Here is a 20,155-nt window from a genome sequence, read left to right as displayed (position 1 = left end):
ATATGGACTAAATCAATTTTAAGCGTTTATTTATTATAATATTTTTTATACCCATTGGGAAAAGACCATTGCAACTGTTTTGTTCTTTGTTTATTTTGTTTGGTTTGGGGTTATTTTTTTTTTTTTTGGTTTTGTTTTGTTAGGTTTAGTTTGGGTTTTTTTTTTTGTTTTTTTGGTTTGGTTTGGGTTTTTTGTTTTGTTAGGTTTGGTTTAGTTTTTTTGTTTGTTTTGGTTTTGTTTGGTTTTTGGTTTGGCTTGGGTTTTTTTGTTTGGTTTGGGTTTTTGTTTGTTTTGGTTTGGTTGTTTTGTTTTTTTGTTTTAGGTTTGGTTTGGGTTTTTTGTTTTTTTATTTTGTTTGGTTTGTTTTTTGTTTTTGTTTGATTTTTTGTTTGGGTGTTTTTTTGTTAGTTTTGGTTTGGTTTGGGTTTTTGTTTTTTATTTTGTTTGGGGGTTTTTTTTATTTGTTTTTTATTGTGTTATTTGTGTTATTTGTGTTTTAGAAATTTTGTGTTTTGTGTGTAATCTTTAAAATGTCTTTATAATTAATATGACTATAATTTCAGTGACTAAATCATTTTCAGCTGGTTTTCAGTGTTTCACAATTTGTTGCCCGTTCCCTCAGGTGCAGTCGCTTTCAGTCAGAGATCAAGCGGCTGAAAATCTCCTCTCCTGTGCGTGTGTGTCAGAACTGTTACTACAACCTGCAGCATGAGCGGGGCTCTGAAGAAAGCCCAAGAAACTAGATCACCCTCACCCTGCATCACATGCCCAAAGCTCAAAATGCCAACCACCCTCAAAAAACCCATTTCACCTCTCCCCGTGCAAAATCCCATTGGTAAATCACTGACGTAGACCAACATGGGATCTCTAATGCTCATAATTTCATATATCGCAGAAGTGTGAACATTAAAGAGAGATGATTGTTAGTTTACTTTTCCATTCATGCGTTTTCTTTTGCAGTATGCTGCGTCATCTCATTCGCACCATCCACAGTCAGCAATGTTTAGATTTTAGAAAAAGCAATGGGTATAAAACGCTTCCTGATCAAACGAGATGACATTTGTTTATATTGTAAATACTTACAATGGCATTTTTAACTAGAAACAGTGAAACAAAAAGTCATTATTAAGAGATAAAAAAAAAAGAAATGAAAACAACACATTGCTTGTAATATAGTATTACAGTATGTTAAAAATCACTCTTGGCTTTAAAAGAACAAAAATGTGAGTGTGTGTGTGTGTGTAGTCAACGTCACAAGTCACAGCATCCCAGCGGGAATAATATTGGGGACTATGAATGTTGATAAATGTTTGTGGGTTGACATTACTAGCTTGTCTAGTTATGCAAAAGCTTAATTATTATGTTTGTTTTATATGTTCTGTTAAAGTGTTGCCCACAGTATCAGCCAGTTGCCATAGACAGAGTTTTTCGGTTTAAATTTTGTTGCTAAACTGCCTTGATTTGTAACTACTATCATGTGTTTTAACAGTATAGGTCAGTGAAAGTATGTAAATGTTGAATTTAGATTAAAGACTGATGATTTTTACCACTTTAAATCATTTTCTTAAATGACAGGATTCATTCAACCTTTAAATGATTCCACCACCTTTTTATATGCGTTTCAAAGACAGAAAGTCAGTTGATAGACTATAATATGAAACAAGTGTCAAGAGTTCATATACGTTTCATATGGGCTGTTTTGCCTATGTAAATTTTACTGTGGGACTTCTCTGACAGTCCTTAATGCAATTCTTTATGTTACTCATAACTAATATGACTTAAATGTTACTTTCTAACACTAGCTTTGTTTTTTACTTTTTCACTATTTTCTTATTCTTAATCTCAATTTGAACTATTTGCGATGTTGCACCAGTTTAAACGTCTGTAGATTATGAAAGCAATAGTTACTGATGTTTTCACTCCACATACATTTGATAAAAGACTGTAGCTTGAAAGTTATCATGTGTAAAGAAAAAGGGATTTAACACTTTTTGAAGGACTGGAAGCCTAGTTTCTCCGTACCTTAGGCAAGACTATGAAATAGAAAGTCTGTTGTTTCATCTGTTCCTTTTTTGTTTGTTTGTTTTTGATTTTTGATTTTTTTTTTTTTTTTTTTGATACTGTGGGCAATACCTATCAAAAGTGCTGCTTTTATTAATAGAGAGAATTTCTTTCTTTCTTTAAACTGTCTGACACAACTTTAAAAAGATGAAAAAAATTGTTGCAGTTGTTTTATTCACTGTTATATGATTTCCGTACAGCCTAATATGCACTCATTATAGTTGAATTATTCTGTATTAAAGTACTGTAATTCAGTGTGCAATCATAACATCACAAAGCTGTTAGGATTTTGCTGTCGACAAGCAGCTCAAAGATCAAACGGCTATATCAATCTGAAATTATTTTTGCACCTTGACATGTAGATGAGACAAAGACATGGAGTTTTATCAGATGCATTTTTTAAGTTGTGGGCTATTATTTTGAACGGGTGCATTTCTTTACAGTAAGATGAACTGTACAAAGTATTTATGCAATTATAAAGTTTTCTTTTTTATGATTTTTTTTTTTTTTTTTTGTAATTTCTCAGCAAGTTTGGTTACTTGTTGCATGTCTAACACAACTGACTTTCTGTGTCAGTGTATTGTACATGTTTTGGCATTGTTTATTTGTTTTTTTCTTTCTTTGGCTCATTTTTTATGGCATTATCTAACGAGTCGATCCTGAAGGTTTTGTGTACTGTTTTAGGTGGATATACAGAGAACATGTCCCATGATTCTGGAATGACTTTTATATTCTATGTATGGATGTTGAGGACTGATCGAACTGATGAAATACACACGGATTGTCCCTGTTTGGTGGTCTTGTGATAGACTGCATTACTACAGTATCTAGTGTGCAAAACTGTGGTAGCTGAATGTTCATTGTATATTTGTGTTGAAAAACAATTACATGAACCCCCTCCCCCCATAAATAACCCCTATACCTGTTATTATGACGCAATAGATATGGTACTCATACTTTTTAATTTAATTTCAATTAAATACTTGCTGTTTACCACCACCAGTGTCAAATGAGTTTTTTTCCATTTTTACTTCCAATGTATAAGGCCAGGAACTTCGTTATAAATAGAGACTTTAGAAAATGTATAAAGATATATATATGGACAAATGTGGTGATTTCACACTTTTTAAATTGGATCAAAGCTGTTGAATACATAGTGTTTGATCAAGACGGCATTCATTGTGCTTGGAAACACATGTTTGTCCTAATCACTAACAGTTACAACGAAGCCCGGTATTAAGTCTCTGATGAAAGCACTGAGGTGTTTGATGACTGGTTTCCAGGAACACTGCTGAACGCTCATTTGTCTGAGAAACGATCCATTCTAGTGGAACATGAATCCTTCAGACTTCTTGCAACATGCATGTTTAAATTTGGGTGTCCAGTAAACCACTCCACTGTATTGAGAAAGCAAGTGAGAGACAGTGTTGCAATCTGATTAGTGTTCTAAAACCACACATCTGTTTGTTATGACACTTTATAATATCCTTTTTACTACAGTGTTAAAAATACAAATTGATTAATGTATATATATATTATCTAAAATATAATACAGCATCATGACATTTCTATTTGAATACACAAATTAATAAAAGTAAACTAAATTGCTGTCTTGTGTGTACACCAATGAACTATATAAACAAATAGACACAATGATCAGGCATAACATTATGACCATGACCCGTCGAGGCATGGACTCCACTAGACCCCTGAAGGTGTGTTGAGGTATCTGGCACCAAGATGTTAGCAGCAGATTCCTTAAGTCCTGTAAGTTGTGAGGTGGGGCCTCCATGGATCGGACTTGTTTGTTCAGCACATCCCACAGATGCTCGCTTGGATTGAGATCTGTGGAATTTGGAGGCCAAGTCAACACCTCAAATTCATTGTTGTGTTCCTGAACCATTTTTGCATTGTGGCAGGGTGTATTATTCTGCAGAAAGAGGTCACAGCCAGCAGAGAACACTGTTTCCATGAAAGGGTGTACATGGTCTGCATCAATGCTTAGGTTGGTGGTACTTGTCAAAGTAACATCCACATGGATTGCAGGACCCAAAGGTTTCCCAGCACAACATTGCCCAAAGCATCACACTGTCTCCACTGGCTTGCTTTCTTCCCATAGTACATCTTGGTGCCATGTGTTCCCCAGGTAAGCAACGCACCCGGCCATCCACGTAATGTAAAAGAAAACGTGATTCATCAGACCAGGTCACCTTCTTCCATTGCTCTGTGGTCTAGTTCTGATGCTCACGTGCCCACTGTTGGTGCTTTCAGAGGTGGACAGGTGTCATCATGGGCACCCTGACTGGTCTGCGGCTATGCAACCCCATACGCAACAAACTGCAATGCACTGAGTGTTCTGACACCTTTCATATCTTAACTTCTTGAGCAATTTGAGCTACAGTAGCTCGTCTGTTGGATCAGACCTTCACTCCGCACGTGCATCAATGAGCCTTGGCCGCCCATGACCCTGTCGCCAGTTCACCACTGTTCCTTCCTTGGACCACTTTTGATAGATTCTGACAGCTGCAGACCAGGAACACCCCACAAGAACTGCAGTTTTGGAGATGCTCTGACCCAGTCTTCCAGCGGTCACAATTTGGCCCTTGTCAAACTCACTCAAATCCTTACCCTTGCCCATTTTTCCTGCTTCTAACACATCAACTTTGAGGATGAAATGTTCACTTGCTGCCTAATATAATAATCAGAGATAATCAGTGTTATTCACTTCACCTGTCAGTGGTCATAATGTTATGCCTGATCGGTGGATATCTATTATAGATCAGTGGTATACACAATCTCATAATAGTTGACATTGTAATAACTATAGCAAGGTTTTGGTGACTTGGCAGTAAACAAGAAACATTAATGCCAGAAATTTAACCCGACTGGAGTTTTAACCAAAGTAAAAAAAAAATAATAGCAGGACAAACATTATCTTTAACATCTGGGCCTATATTCGGCCGTCACTATTGATTGAATTCAGTTGTAGGATATGGATTTCACTTGTAAGTACACTCTGTGCATACACAGAAGAGTGACAACCGTATTCACTGTAGCTGCAATGTTTACATAGCCTGCCATTACAAGACTAAAGTAAAAAAATAAGTTTCTTAGTAAAATAACAGATCTTGCACTTTATTCATTCTGATCATTTATGAAAAAAAAATCACCTCATCCAAATACTGTTAAGTATTGTGTAGAAATGTTGTGAGGACAATATTTTGCTGAAGTTGAAGGTGAAGTTCAGAAGAAAACAAGATGGTTTCATGCTTAGAGGGTACCAGAGAACGTTATACAGTGTAAGTTTGAGTACTGTAAATAATGATCATTTGTTTCAAACCTGCATGATTTACTTTCTTTCGACAGTCTTAGTCACCATTCACTTTCACTATATGGGAAAAAATGCACTGAGAGTGAATGTGGCTGAGACTGTCATTTCAATTTAAATCAGAGAAAAGGGTTATACAAGTTTGGAATAACATCATGATGAGAACATTTTTACATGTGGATACATGTAACAGTAATCTTTCTATTTCTGTATGCAAGTTTCAGAAGACTTTTTTAAAAGCTCAGTTTACATATTTTCTTGCATCATAGAAGTAAAACAAGTTCTACAGACTACTTTTCTAGTAATTGCATTCAATGAATCATAAAATATTTTTAGATCTCAACTGAAAAACCTAAAGGACTTAATAGACATTATTTTATATAAATTAAACTTCCCAGGGAGAATTATTAACTTTAATGTGTTAACAATTATAGGAGAGCCATAGGCTATAACAGTCCAAAAAAAAAAAAAAAAAACTGTGTGGGAGTTTTAGGTTCAAAGTTACAAAAAGAGCATTGTGGTGAGATGTCTTGACTTCACAACAGGCTACAAATAAACTCACAAGTTCATCATCATGTCGACTTCACATCAGCAACAACATTCACAGTCTCATTTGGACAGTCGTAAGAGTAGAGAAGTGAAGTGCGCTGAACTCCAACCGCAGAGTGGAGCAGTGTTTCCTCTTTATGTTGAGTCACTGAGTGAGTGAGTGAGTGAGAGAGAGAGAGAGAGAGAGCGAGAGAGAAAGAGAGATAGATAGAGAAAGAGGTTGGTCTGGTCTCTCACTTAACTAACAAAACAGCAGCAGATCTGCGGGCATAAACAAATGCACGCAGGTTGTCTGTCCCTCCACCTGCCGCGGAGACACTTTAATGGTCGCAGTCTGTTAAATTAACCGGATTACTGAGACTGACAGAACCCCGCTCTGCTTCATTTTAACGCGGACCTCCGACGAAATCTATGTATAATTTAGACTGAAATAAGCAAAAATGACGGAGCTGAGACGGCGTGGAGGAGGAGGAGACCCTGACAGCACGGAAAACATCAGTGACAAGGTAATTTATGGAGCACACGTTCAGTCAGATGGCTTTATTTCTCTCAGTCGATTGCCAATGACCTTCTAGCTAAGCAGCTAACGAGCAACCAGTCAAACCGCTTCAACCTGACCAGATATTACACAAAAACAACTCGCTTAAGGTAATATTAGGATTGTATGGGGTGTCATTTGTGTTATGGTACTGTCCCTTTAATTTATTTAGTCGTTAAACTGTCGGTTGCCTCATATGAAGTTGCTGAGCCAAACACGCTGCAAAGCCAGAGAGTCAGTGACTGTGTCGCAAAATCTAGTGAGCTCCCTACCTAGACAGCATTTTTGGCCATCATAGACGCGTCTGGAACGTTCTGAGCATTTTGACCATCAAATAGGTACGTTTGTCATGCCCAAAGCATCTCGTTTGAGACACGGTCATCTGTCAGAGTCAGCTTGTGTGTCATACAGAGCTGTTTAATGTCATTTAAATTAGAAACCATTTATTTAAAGAAGTAGTAGTTTACACAAAAATAAAATGTGACAATTTTATTACCCTCATGTTGTTAGAAACAAGTATGGAACACAAAAGGAGAAGTTGGCAGAATGACAGTCTCGGTCTCCACTCATTTTCTTTGCTTCTTTGCTATGAATTGAAAGTGAATGGTGACTATCATCATCCTTTTTTTGTGAAAGAAATCGTACAGATTTGAAAGGAGGAGCGTGAGATAATGAGGACAGTGAATTATTCTTCTGAGGTCAGCCAAGATCTTTGTTGCTGTTGTTGTTTTGTTTAAACATCACTTTTCTGTATTCCGTTGTTTATCAGAGAAATTGTAGTGTAAAAACGTTGTATTACTGCAGCCGTTTCAAATGACCAACATTAATTTATTGTGAAACATATTGGATGCCTTTGAATGTGTTAGTGACAGGACTAAAGCTCCAGAGTGTTTTTACAGGATAGTAAACTCATTATGCACTCTTGAGCTGGGTATATACCAAGGTATATATTTAGTATACTGGGAAATATTTATTTAAGAGGTGAAAGATAAGTTTTGAGGCATGTGCTTTAGTTCAAATTGTATCTAACACTATCTCTATTTACAAAGTCTGTTTGCTTATGGAGTATGCTCTTTGTGAATATGGAGAGTATGTATCTGATTGGCGAGTGGCCGTTTCCTCTTCTCTAAAATGATGTAGTGATGATGATGATGGCTAAGCGTTGGAGTAGATCATATGTAACAACAAATCACTTGGTCTGTTGGTCACAGTGTGGAAAAGTTGAGAAGGGAGTAACTCCTGGAAATGGATGATTTGAGCTCATGACTCCGTAATTACAGTTACAAATTTTTTTAGTCACAGACAAGGCTTTTGAATGAGATCTTTGTGTGAAGGTTTCCTGTCATGTCTTTACTCTTGAACTGTCTCATGAAGACTGTTTCCCCTGGAAATGTTTGCTATAAATGGATGTGGGAAAATTAGGGGACCTAATTGTGATTGTGATAGAGATAGTATAGAGCCAAGACCATTATAAGTCTTCTTCCACCCAAAACTTTACATAAGAAAACCAAATTTGACGAAAATATATATATTTATACTTATTTATTTCTATAATAATAATAAATAAGCATATGAAATTATTTAAATTACGTCAATAACATTATTTACAAGTATACAGTTATTTTAGTTTGACTGAAATCAAGAGTTTTATTTTCTTAAAATGTTGTGACCAAGACTTCAGTGTTGATTATGCAGAAAATATTTTGAGCTTTGTTTTGTTTATTCACAAATACTTCTTCAAGGGCAACTGGTTTATCCTTTTATATGGAAATAAATGGCTCTGAAAGAACATTGTGTTTTTGTCCTGGAGACCTTATAAGACTAACGCTGTCGCACAGGCCGAGCTGCCTGTCCATCTAGAGCCCCTCAGCCAGTTCTCTCTTTCCATCACTCATTTTAACTAGCAGAATTTACAGCCCTTCACTTTCACTGAGAGCTGAATCTCATGGTTTGCAGTTAATATCTTGTTTTCTTTTCCCTTAACTAAGAGAAGCATCATTAGCCTGAGTCTCTCTGGGTTTTAGCATGGTGCTCTGCTTAATGTACCTCCTCAGCAGTGTTTGGAGTTCAGTGGACCATCATAACCTCAGTGCAGCACGTACTCCAGCCTGGCCTTAGCCGTCGATTGGTTCTTTTCTCGTGTCCTACTTCTGCAATTTACCACAGAAATCTGGATACTCGGCATCTATTCTAACCACACAATTCGGTTTAGGCCTGGTAGTGTACATTATTATAATTATTAAACATTATTATGATTTCTTAGACTGAACTATATTACATTTGTAATACAACTGCACTGTTAAATGCAAAACAAATCATAATAAGTTATTTTACACTACAGCAGTAAAATCACAAAAATTATGTCTTAGTTTCTTTACTTGCAACAGTTAAACCCTCAAGGAGAACTGCAGGGAGACCTGTAAGTTTATATGCCAACAGGTTTACAAACACTTCTCATTACAGTTAGTTCTCTTTAGTTTGCTGCATTTGCCGCTCCTCAGCCACTGAAAACACCAAATCTCAGCTGACTATACTTATTTAATTCAAATACGGTACACACTGCGGTGTTTGTCAACTTGATGTTGGAGAGAAGAGAGAATGAGAGAGCACAGCTGGTACCATCAGTGTATAAATTAGGGCTGTGTGTCGGCAACAAAGTCACGTTACAATATGTATCATGATACGAGTCAGTACTGAACTAAAATTCTAAGCAGAATTTAGTATGTCAGCTGTTTATTGAACACTGCATACAGGGCTGTTGCTAACTATAGGCAGAGTATGCAGTTGCCTAAGACCTCTGCAGTATGCACAGCAATAGGGCAAATACAATAGAGAATACAATAGATACAAATTAAACAATGCTGAATAATGTTTTTCATGTAAGTCTATGTAACAGTGTCGTATTCAGCTAATAGCCTACTACAAAAATTGATCAAAGTAATCAAATGTAAACAAAGACTATAGATATAGAAAGACAGTTCACTCCTATAAGTTATGAATGGAAAAACTGCAATGCACAATATGGCAGAATACGTCCCGCCTTCTAAGTAAAAGAGCCAATCGCTTGTTGATAAAGTCATTGTGTCACTGCAGCTGCCGTTAGAAGCTCCGGTTCCCATAGAAACCTTAGACTCGCGCTTAGGACTGCACATGCACACTGGTTCGTCTAGCCTGAAAAATAAGCTTTTTTTTAATGCTATTTAAGCATAATAAACAACATTTATTGGACAGTTTGTGTAAGATTTTGAAATATGTTATTTAATTGTGAGTTCGCCAAGCAGTTTTTAAGATCTCAGGATTCCACCGTTCAAATAGATAGGTTTTGGATACCTGAAATAGCTGCCCCGAGGTGTTGCAAATATGGCCGCCGAGTGAACAGACTTTCCTTGAAAGCGACTTTGATGTAAATCCTCGCCAAGACGGCCATGTTTTCGTGTGTAATTGACCTCTTTAGGTGCACACACGTAGCTCTAAGTATACTTTGCTTGTTTATGTTTCGATATATTGTGCACAGAAAGCCACCAGGGAAACTTAGCTAGCTTAATGCAGTTTTAATAACTTTTTTGTTATTATTTTGACAATTTTTGACTGATCTGGGGGACTTAAGTTTTATTTCCCGAACACTCCCCCATCTTCCATTGTTAGACCAAACAGGTAGTCCCACCCCAAACTCATTGCTTTGGCAGAAAGTATTTTGATTGGCTAACACTTGTGGGCCGTAGTCATTTCTCAGGACACATCTTTCAGTTTAATCATTTTATGTGTTGTATTCTGCAAACCTTATGCTGGTGAGTGACTGTGCTGGTATTTTTAGCAGTGTTTTTCTCCCATAATGCAACAGTGGACTAATTAGCACAGAATACAGTGTGCAATGCTGCTTTAGGAATTCTGCTGCATCCACTCGCCTTCGTCCACTTTTGACAAAAGCAGTGAGTGTGTCCATTTTGGTATTTGCTGCAACAGTATGAAGTCCTGATCAGACAGTTTTTGTGCCACCGCTGTAAAGTATTTAAAGGGACAGTGAAAACTGGGCCAAGCTGTCAGTCATCCCCGGGAAAAGTCTGCAGAAGATATCGTCCTTTACTGACACTTTATTTTCACCCTTGAAGCACTTCAGAGAGGATTTAATAGCCTGCTGAAGTGATGATCTGGCAGGTTATTTGGCATTTCCTCTGTTCATTGGTTATATGATCTCTGTCTGTTCAGCATGTTTGTTACAGATACCGGTTCTGCATGCAGAAACTGAATGAAAGATGTGGTGACTGATGGCTGCCTCTGTGTGTTTGTGTTTTGTTGTGTGCAAGGCCTTCTGGGGCGGAGCTGGACTGGGGCTTTTCCCTCTTTCTCTCTCTGGGATTAGTGTAGTCTCATTTATGGAGCAGCTAATCAGCAGGCTAGTCTTCTTATCCCCTCACTTTCAGGACTCTTGTAGGAAAGGAGGATACATGTGTGGAGCACACAGCTCTCAAGGACACATACAGCGCCATTTCTCCCTCTTCTGAACTGCACATATTTTGGATTTTCTTCACTTGGATGAAATAAAAGAGTTCATTGTTGTGTAGAGACATACTCTAAAGTTCACAGTGCAAAGCTGTCCCCAAGGCCATGCCAAACCTTTACTGAAACTAAAATAATAATAATAATAATAATAATAATAAAAAAACAGGCAGAGAATTTATTGCTGGCGTACAACAATAGAATATTAACATACTGCCGTCCACATTTGCATATCAGTGTCGTAATGATGATAATAATAATAATAATAATGTATTATTATTATTAATATAATATTTTGAGTAAATCAATAATAGTAATACTTAATGATATTAATAATATTTATTATTATTATAAAACCATATTGTGTTTTAAAATTTTAGTCATTATTGTGTCAAACAACAGAAATAAAAAATAAAATAAAATAAAATCGGACACTTGAACAAAAATAATCTATAATCTGTATTGGTAACAACAAAATTGGTGATTTGAAGTGATTTGATGCAGAAAGACACTTTGACTAACATTATAAGTGGACTTTAGGGAGCAAAATAAAACACTGACAATGTAAAATAGCCTATTTGAAAGTACTCTGGATGATTTGGTTTTAAGAGCTGTAGGTAAAGTGTCCTATTGACCTGTTGAGTGCCATTTTCACCCAAAAATTAAAATTCTGTCATTAATTACTCACCCTTGTGTCATTCCAAGACCTTCGTTCATCTTTCGAACACAAAAGATCATTCGTTTTGATGAAATCTGAGAGCTTTCTGTCCCTCCATAGAGATTCAATGCAACTACCACTTTCAAGGTCCAGAAAGGTAGGAAAGACATCATTAAAGTACTTCATGTGACTTCAGTGGTTTAAACTCAGTTTTATGAAGTGACATGAGTGCTTTGATCATGCAAAAAACATAATTTACAACTTTATTTATGAAAATCTTGATCTGCAACATGCGTTCACGAGAGCATTAAGATGCATGCGTGTACGGCGCATATACAACGCACAAGAGCTCCAGCGAGAGCTGACATTGCTGCATAAACATGCTTTGAATAATGTTATTTTGTAAATTAGGTGGTTAATTATGTTTTTTTGTGCAAACAAAGCACTCGTGTCGCTTCATAAAATTGAGGTTAAACCACTGATGTCACTTTAATTATGTCTTTCCTACCTTTCTGGACCTTGAAAGGATCTCTAGGGAAGGACAGAAACTGCTTGGATTTCATTTAAAAATATCTTAGTTTGTGTTCTGAAGATGAACAAAGGTCTTACGGATGTGGAACGACACAAGGTAGGTAATTAATGATAGAATTTTCATTTTTGGTGAACTAACCCTTTAAATAGTGAAAATATCAGTGCACATTCATAAACACTGATTCTTTTTCTTGAATGGACTGCAGTATGTTACTAGGCTGCCATTTAGTGTAACCCTCAGGATAATAATAGGTCCACTCATCTGGAGCATTAGGAAACTCTCATTCTCATCTGTCTATTGTCCTGGCAGTGTATAAATGGGATAATGTTTGTTTGTTGCCTTCAGTTTTCTTTTCAGAAATAACGGTTTAAATTTCAAACTGCACAAAATCAGTTTGACTACACCGATGTAGTTGGTAGTTGGAATAAGTGTTGCTCAGGTCTGTAAATTTCCATGAATGCTTTCTGGGGGCTTGAGTGTGCCCTCATTAAAAAGTTAGCAGAGGGTTTCTTTTACTACCCTTAATCTGAGCCTTGTTTCAGACATGAGTGACCTCTCTACTCAACGCAACTTGCTCCCAATTACCTGCTCAGCACAGTTTTTACAGTCTTGGTCCAAAGAGTTTGGCTAATTTTGGAAATTATACTGTGTTTGTCTTGTTCTTACATGGCCAAATTTGGTTGTCAGTAAGGGGTTTGACAGAAATGCCACCAAACATAAAATACACAAAAGCTATGAATAACAGAGCCAACATAGACTCACAGGAGTTTGACTGGCATAAAGTCTGGAGCACATTGCAGCTTATTCAGGCCAAGAACTACCTACTTAGACTGGACAACAGTGTGTATTTTATGTGACCTTTAGTTTCTGTAATTCATATGTATACATTTGACAGACACTTCTACCCAAAGCCTGTCCTTACATTGCGTTTAAGGTATACAGTTCATGCGTTTCCTCTACTATTTGAATTACAGAAACACTTGTTGATGTTAAGATATATAATATGTGAAAACATAGTGGTCAGAATTTCTGACAATTTAAAAATAAGTTGTAGCATATAGATGTGTGCCTGTGGAATAACATTTATGTTAGAAGAGTAACATACCAGTAATGTTATTTTTTTAGAGAGGTTGTGTAGGCCGTAGAGGAACATTATGGCTATGCAGTATTATATATATATTAACTTTTAAGGGTGTAACTTGTTTTCTGTGGCCCTTTTTACATTTAGGTGCTGTAAACAAGCTGTTGAGTCTTTTTCTTTAGCTTTATTTATATTTTGTTTTCCAGTCTGAAAGGGCAGATCAGCCACTTTTTAAACTACTCGGTGATCACAGTGGTAGACTGTTGGCACAGCATTTAAATCTAGATTACAGATTTATTGCAGATTATGAGACAATTAAACATCAGGCTTGCCAGGATGAGGCCTGCTGATGCTGCAACCACATGTAGAGGCATACACATTTACAATGACCGAACCTTGTTAGGCAGCAACATTCCCCTGTGATGATGTTATCGGTGAACATTAGGGCTGGGCATTGAGACCGATTTAACAAATAGATTTGATTCCTATTCACAAGCTCTTGATTTGATTTCAATTTGATCGATATTGATTCATTTTGGATATACATCAGATACACATGTAAAATACAAAAGGAAAAAATCTTTCTTAACTGATGCTGTAAATAATAAAAGGAACCCTGTCAGTTGATATTACAATAAGATTAAAGGGGGTATCACACACAGTTTCTGCCAATCTCATGTTAATCTTGAGTACCTATAGAGTAGTAGTGCATCCTTCATATCTCCAAAAAGTCTTTAGTTTTATCATATTTATAAAAGATACACAAGCTCTACCAAGTCTTTCCGAAAACAGCCGAGCTCCTTGAGGCGTGCCATGTGAGCGGAGCTAAAGTGAGACGAGCACACGCAGCTTTTGCGTCTGCAATCAGTGATCAGCTAAACAAATGTATTTAAACACACATAATACACCATCGCATTATCCCTGGATAACTTTTGAATCGCTATAATGAATATAGCGTATAGTGAATGATGAATAAGGAATTTATGAATTCACTACGTTCGTGTTGTTTACGTTTATATGGAAGTAAAATAATGCCAAATGTTTTTGAAATAAAAAGCTTGTTGAATTGCACTATTTGAAAAAAAATATGCATTACATTAGCTGTACTTGCATTTAGATGCACTGTATTTTTAAGGCTTGCATTTTTATGGGCTGAAATTCAACATGGTCGTATATTTAGGCTGTGAATATTTCAATTAAAAATATTTCACACACATTTTCATTATTAAAAATTCAATAATTCATATTCACCTTTTAGATTTCACTTCCAAAATATTCATTCTGTTTAAAAATACAACCTATAAAATTCGACTAGCAATTTTCAGTCCATTTTATTTCGCTTTACAAATTCACTTCCACAAATTCAGTGGCTCAAATTCGGCAGAAAATTCAACATTTCACATCCGGGAACTGCAGGAAGAGCAGTAGAGTGCCGATACATCATCTCTATCTGCTGTTAGTCTTCTTCACCAGCAGGTGTCGCTAGCGGCTGTTTAGGAAGACCAAAGCAACGCTAGTAAGTCATCATTCATTCATAAAAACGGATTTACAGAAATGGAGCAAGTGGTAAGTGAATGTGTGATGATTATCAGGGCCAGTATAAATGCAGAAAAGCTGATAAAGACACAAAAGCTGCATTTATGTTTAATTCAGTGTATTTACGCTTACTTTCCCTGTGTAGCTACAGCTTTCTCTCCAGTGAACAAGATAACGTTATTGCCCGATGCTGGTGTACAGATCAAACGTTAAATCTGAGATATACATATATTTCTCTCTGTTGATAAGTTTCCTTAAATTTATATCGCAGCGCGGTGTTGTAATAATAGGGTTTCCCTCATCCGTCATAGGATTCCCCTGCCATCAGGACATATAAAACTCTTAATGGACTCGTACAGTGATATAAAAGACCAAACTCGCACCTCATTTGTGATGTAGGTTAGACTATATAGGCTCCAAGAAAGCAGATACTGGCATAAAGTTGATTTGACGCTGAACGTTTGATTATAATATTCGCAAATTTAGGGACCGTCTCTAAAGTTACGACATTCTGTATTCACGTTTCTACCTTCAATAGCATTTAAAGAGAATGACTTAGTCACAAAACCAACTCTAAAGTGTTTATCTAGGTGTCAGGTATAATGCAAACCTTTTAGATTATTGATGTTTATTAAAATAAAAGGTAACACTTTATATTAAATAGTTGATATGAACGAACAATGAACTGCACTTCTACAGCACTTACTAATCTTTGTTAATGTTAATTCCAGCATTTACTAATACATTATTAAAATCAAGAGTTGTATTTGTCAACTTTAGTTAATGCATAGTGAAGTAACATGAACAATGAACTGCTGTATTTTTATTAACGTTAACAAAGATTAACAAATACAACAACAAATGTGTTGCTCATGGATAGTTCACATTAGTTAATACATTATGAACCTTACTGTAAAGTGTTTCCAAATAAACTGTCAAGTAATATGTAAAGATTGCTATGTATTTCACTACTGTATTGGATAATTAGAAGCTCAATAACATTTGATGAGAATGATTTACAATCACCAAAACTACCTGTGAAGTGTTCATCTATAGGTGCCAGGTCGAAGAGTGATGCACCCTTCTCTCTCTCTCTCTCTCTCACACACACACACACACACATTCAAACACACTCAACTCAAAGTACATGCACATATACTTTTTCTTTTTTTTACACATTCATCACACAATTAGTTCTACTTTGTTAATTTTATTTCTAAATTTTATTTAAAATTTGTATAAGCAGGATAATCTATGATCAGGTAAAATAAAAAATGAACAAAGTAAAAAAAATTGTGTGATGAACATGTAAAAAAAAAAAAAAGAAATAGTATATATGCATGTGCTTTGAGTGAGGTGTGTTTGAATATGTATATGTGCATGTGTGTCTACAAGATTTTAGAAACGTGAATACAGAATGTCGTAACTTTAGAGACGGTCCCTAAATTTTCGAATATCATAATCAAACGTTCAGCGTCAAATCAACTTAATGCCAGTATCTGCTTTCTTGGAGCCTATATAGTCTAACCTACATCACAAATGAGGTGCGAGTTTGGTCTTTTATATCACTGTACGAGTCCATTAAGCTGTGTTAAGAGTTTTATATGTCCTGATGGCAGGGGAATCCTATGACGGATGAGGGAAACCCTATTATTACAACACCGCGCTGCGATATAAATTTAAGGAAACTTATCAACAGAGAGAAATATATGTCTATCTCAGATTTAACGTTTGATCTGTACACCAGCATCGGGCAATAACGTTATCTTGTTCACTGGAGAGAAAGCTGTAGCTACACAGGGAAAGTAAGCGTAAATACACTGAATTAAACATAAATGCAGCTTTTGTGTCTTTATCAGCTTTTCTGCATTTATACTGGCCCTGATAATCATCACACATTCACTTACCGCTTGCTCTAATTCTGTAAATCCGTTTTTATGAATGAATGATGACTTACTAGCGTTGCTTTGGTCTTCCTAAACAGCCGCTAGCGACACCTGCTGGTGAAGAAGACTAACAGCAGATAGAGATGATGCATCGGCACTCTACTGCTCTTCCTGCAGTTCCCGGATGTGAAATGTTGAATTTTCTGCCGAATTTGAGCCACTGAATTTGTGGAAGCGAATTTGTAAAGTGAAATAAAATGGACTGAAAATTTCTAGTCGAATTTTATAGGTTGTATTTTTAAACAGAATAAATATCTTGGAAGTGAAATTTGAAATGTGAATATGAATTATTTAATTTTTAATAATGAAAATGTGTGTGAAATATTTTTAATTGAAATATTCACAGCTTAAATATACGACTGTGTTGAATTTCATCCCATAAAAATGCAAGCCTTAAAAATACAGTGCATCTAAATGCAAGTACAGCTAATGTAATGCATATTTTTTTTCATTTAGAGCAATTCAACAAGCTTTTTATTTCAAAAACATTTGGCATTAATTTACTTCCATACGTTTATATGCACTTAGGCGCCTATTGCCAACAAAACAGACATTGGAAGCAGTTTTACTCACCAGCTGCGGTTCCGACTAACAACTGGGATGATTATAGCTGTGACCGCTCCATCTTTCAGTTTCAAGCCATCTGTAAATCCAGCGTAGAACTGGGCCTTGTTTATGAAACCATAAGCGCTGATCCTATATTAACCTTTTAATGATATAATTATGTTTACTCCAGTTCGTTGTTGAAATGTAAATATTTAAATGGTAGCTGTCATCAACTTGTTTTCAGGGATTTATTCAAACATGTATTAAATAAGACACTATTAACAGGTTAAGTAAGAATACAATGAATATGTAATACACATGTCTAATCACATGAGACATGACACATTTCAGTAAGTTGTACTGTTACCTTCAACATACCTTATGATGTTTATTGATGTTTATTTCATGTTATAACTAGTAAAGAGGAAGAGATGATGGGTTCATGTGAGCTCAATGTTGCCGCTTCGCTTGAACTGAAGTGCTACGGTGGTCTGTCGCGACACGTTAAAGAGCGCTGTGATAAAATTGACAGAATTTGAAAGCAGAGACTTTGTTCATATCAAAAGTAACAAAGCAACACATTTTATGTGATTTATTGGATGGGCTACAAATTTACAGGGTTTTTCCTAGGTCAGAAATGGTCTTCCATGGTGTGAGTCCAGTACTGACAATAAATCCAAAATAAATGCAAAGAAAGAGTTTGTAATATTTACTTATTCTATGTATTCACGAAATTAAAAAGTAATCAGGTCAGATCGTAAAACAAAATGCTTAGAAATATTTTATATTTAAAAATCTGTAAATTTATATGTAAAAAGTCACTGAGTGACTGATTTGAAAAGGTAATAATAAAATGTACAACCAAGTAACATTACATAGAAAAAGTGTCAGGTCTATTATTTTGCATTTACACTCCAAGACTTAATGCACAGATCATTTGAAGTACAGTATCAGATTGTTCTGTCAAGCGGATTTAATTGCACATTTAAATAAAGTGTCAGTCCAGAAACTTTGCAATGAATAGTTAGCAGCATAAAAAAAATCTATGTACAGAAAGCTATGGAATTATGTTTGTGTCTTTTTTTTAATTTATTTAATTAAACGTATTTGAGTGCAAAAATAATTATATTGTAAATAAAAAAAAAAATAAAAGATTGCAAATAAAGTCTTCTTAAAGCTGTTTTATTTACAAAAATAAAGTAATTGATAACAAAACTCTTTGCATTGCGAATAAATGTTTGTTTTTTTGTACAGTTTTCATTACACATGCACAAATTTGCTCTCTGTTCTGCTGTCATTGTTAGCGACTCTAAAACCTTCACTTGCGAGTTGAAACGTTTTGAATTCAAGTGAAGCTGCATTGTGGCCGGTATCTAAGCACCACCATGAAAGACCTGTTTCTATCAGTCACACTGTCGGCACAATAATTTGGCCACACCCATTATTCGGTCCCCCCGTGAGTCAGCTCTGACAGAGAGAACGGGTTGTAGCATGGAGAGCAACACATGATTGTCTATGCAGCTAGATAACCAGTGAACTTTAAAAGATCTCTAGCGGCATGGGTTGTTGTTGTTGTTTACATTTAGGGCAGTAGCTTTGATATTTGACCACTCTTTATGATAAAAATGGTTAACCATGACAGTAATTTTTCATTTCTGCTAGGATTACACATCAAACATGCAAAAGCATACCAGTAGTTATGGTATTTTAAATGAAATAATGAGACATACATATTCAGCTGCGTCTATTCCATTTTATTGTGATCGCTCAGATCACAGGTGTACAGATGTTGGAAAATTTTATAGCTTATTTTAGCTATATTGCATCTGTTACCAGGTGCGATTATGTATTACAGGATGAATTTTGTCAAAATGAATCAACATAAAGCCATAACAAAAAAGGTTTTGTTTTCTAGTAAGACATCTGATAATGTGGGTAAATGTATATTAGGATCAAAGGCACATGGCCAAGAAATCCAGTGCCAAATGGGCAGAAAGTGCAATAAACCAGCTGATATACTGTCACCTATGTAGAGTTTGAGAGATCATAAAAATACAGTGAAATAATCAAACTTTTTTGATTATTGAGTACAGTGGTTCAATATTAATATTATAAAGCGATGAGAATATTTTTAGTGCGCCAAAAAAACCCAAAATAACGACTTATTTAGTGATGGCCGATTTCAAACACTGCTTCAGGAAGCATCGGAGCGTTATGAATCTCGAATCAGTGTATCGAATCATGATTCGGATCATGTGTCAAACTGCCAAACAGCTGAAATCATGTGACTTTGGCACTCCGAACAGCTGATTCGATACATTGATTCATTATGCTCCGATGCTAACTGAAGCAGTGTTTGAAATCGGCCATCACTAAATAAGTCGTTATTTTTTTTTTTTTTTTTTGCGCACTAAAAATATTCTCGTCGCTTTATAATATTAATATTTGAACCACTGTACACTACTCACATGAACTGATTTAAATATGTTTTTAGTACCTTTATGGATCTTGAGAGAGGAAATGTCATTGCTCCCTATGGAGGCCTCACTGAGCCATCGGATTTCAACTAAAATATCGTAATTTGTGTTCCGAAGATTAACAAAGGTCTTACGGGTGTGGAACGGCATGAGGGTGAGTAATAAATGATAGAATTTTCATTTTTGGGTGAACGAACCCTTTAATGTAAATAATGATCAAAATTTATATTTCGTCGGGGCATTAAAGGGTTAGTTCACTCAAAATGAAAATTCTGTCATTAATTACTCACCCTCATGTTGCTCCACACCCGTAAGACCGTAATTTGTCTTCGGAACACAAATTAAGATATTAAGAAAATACATCGTTAAAATAGTCCATGTGACTGCAGTGGTTCAACCTTAATGT

At 35.8% G+C, this 20,155-nt stretch overlaps 2 protein-coding genes across 10 annotated transcripts in view; both read left to right on the top strand.

Annotated features, from left to right (window-relative positions):
• wdfy3 (WD repeat and FYVE domain containing 3) overlaps window positions 1-3,054 on the top strand; it is an 88,921-nt gene extending 85,867 nt beyond the window's left edge. For all 9 annotated transcript variants that reach the window (XM_067408166.1, XM_067408161.1, XM_067408167.1 and 6 more), the window contains one exon: window positions 623-3,054. In XM_067408166.1, coding sequence (XP_067264267.1) covers window positions 623-743 — 121 coding nt within the window. In that variant the 3' untranslated portion in view covers window positions 744-3,054. The remainder of the gene's footprint in view (window positions 1-622) is intronic.
• Window positions 3,055-6,137: 3,083 nt separating this feature from the next.
• The window catches only part of cds1 (CDP-diacylglycerol synthase (phosphatidate cytidylyltransferase) 1), a 27,162-nt gene continuing 13,144 nt past the window's right edge, over window positions 6,138-20,155 (top strand). Inside the window, exon 1 of the mRNA XM_067405956.1 lies at window positions 6,138-6,444. Within this exon, the coding sequence (XP_067262057.1) occupies window positions 6,379-6,444 (66 nt within the window). The 5' untranslated portion in view covers window positions 6,138-6,378. The remainder of the gene's footprint in view (window positions 6,445-20,155) is intronic.

This window comes from Chanodichthys erythropterus, chromosome 13 (genome assembly GCF_024489055.1).
Source record: "Chanodichthys erythropterus isolate Z2021 chromosome 13, ASM2448905v1, whole genome shotgun sequence".
NCBI lineage: Eukaryota > Metazoa > Chordata > Actinopteri > Cypriniformes > Xenocyprididae > Chanodichthys > Chanodichthys erythropterus.
This window is presented reverse-complemented; position numbering and strand designations above follow the sequence as displayed.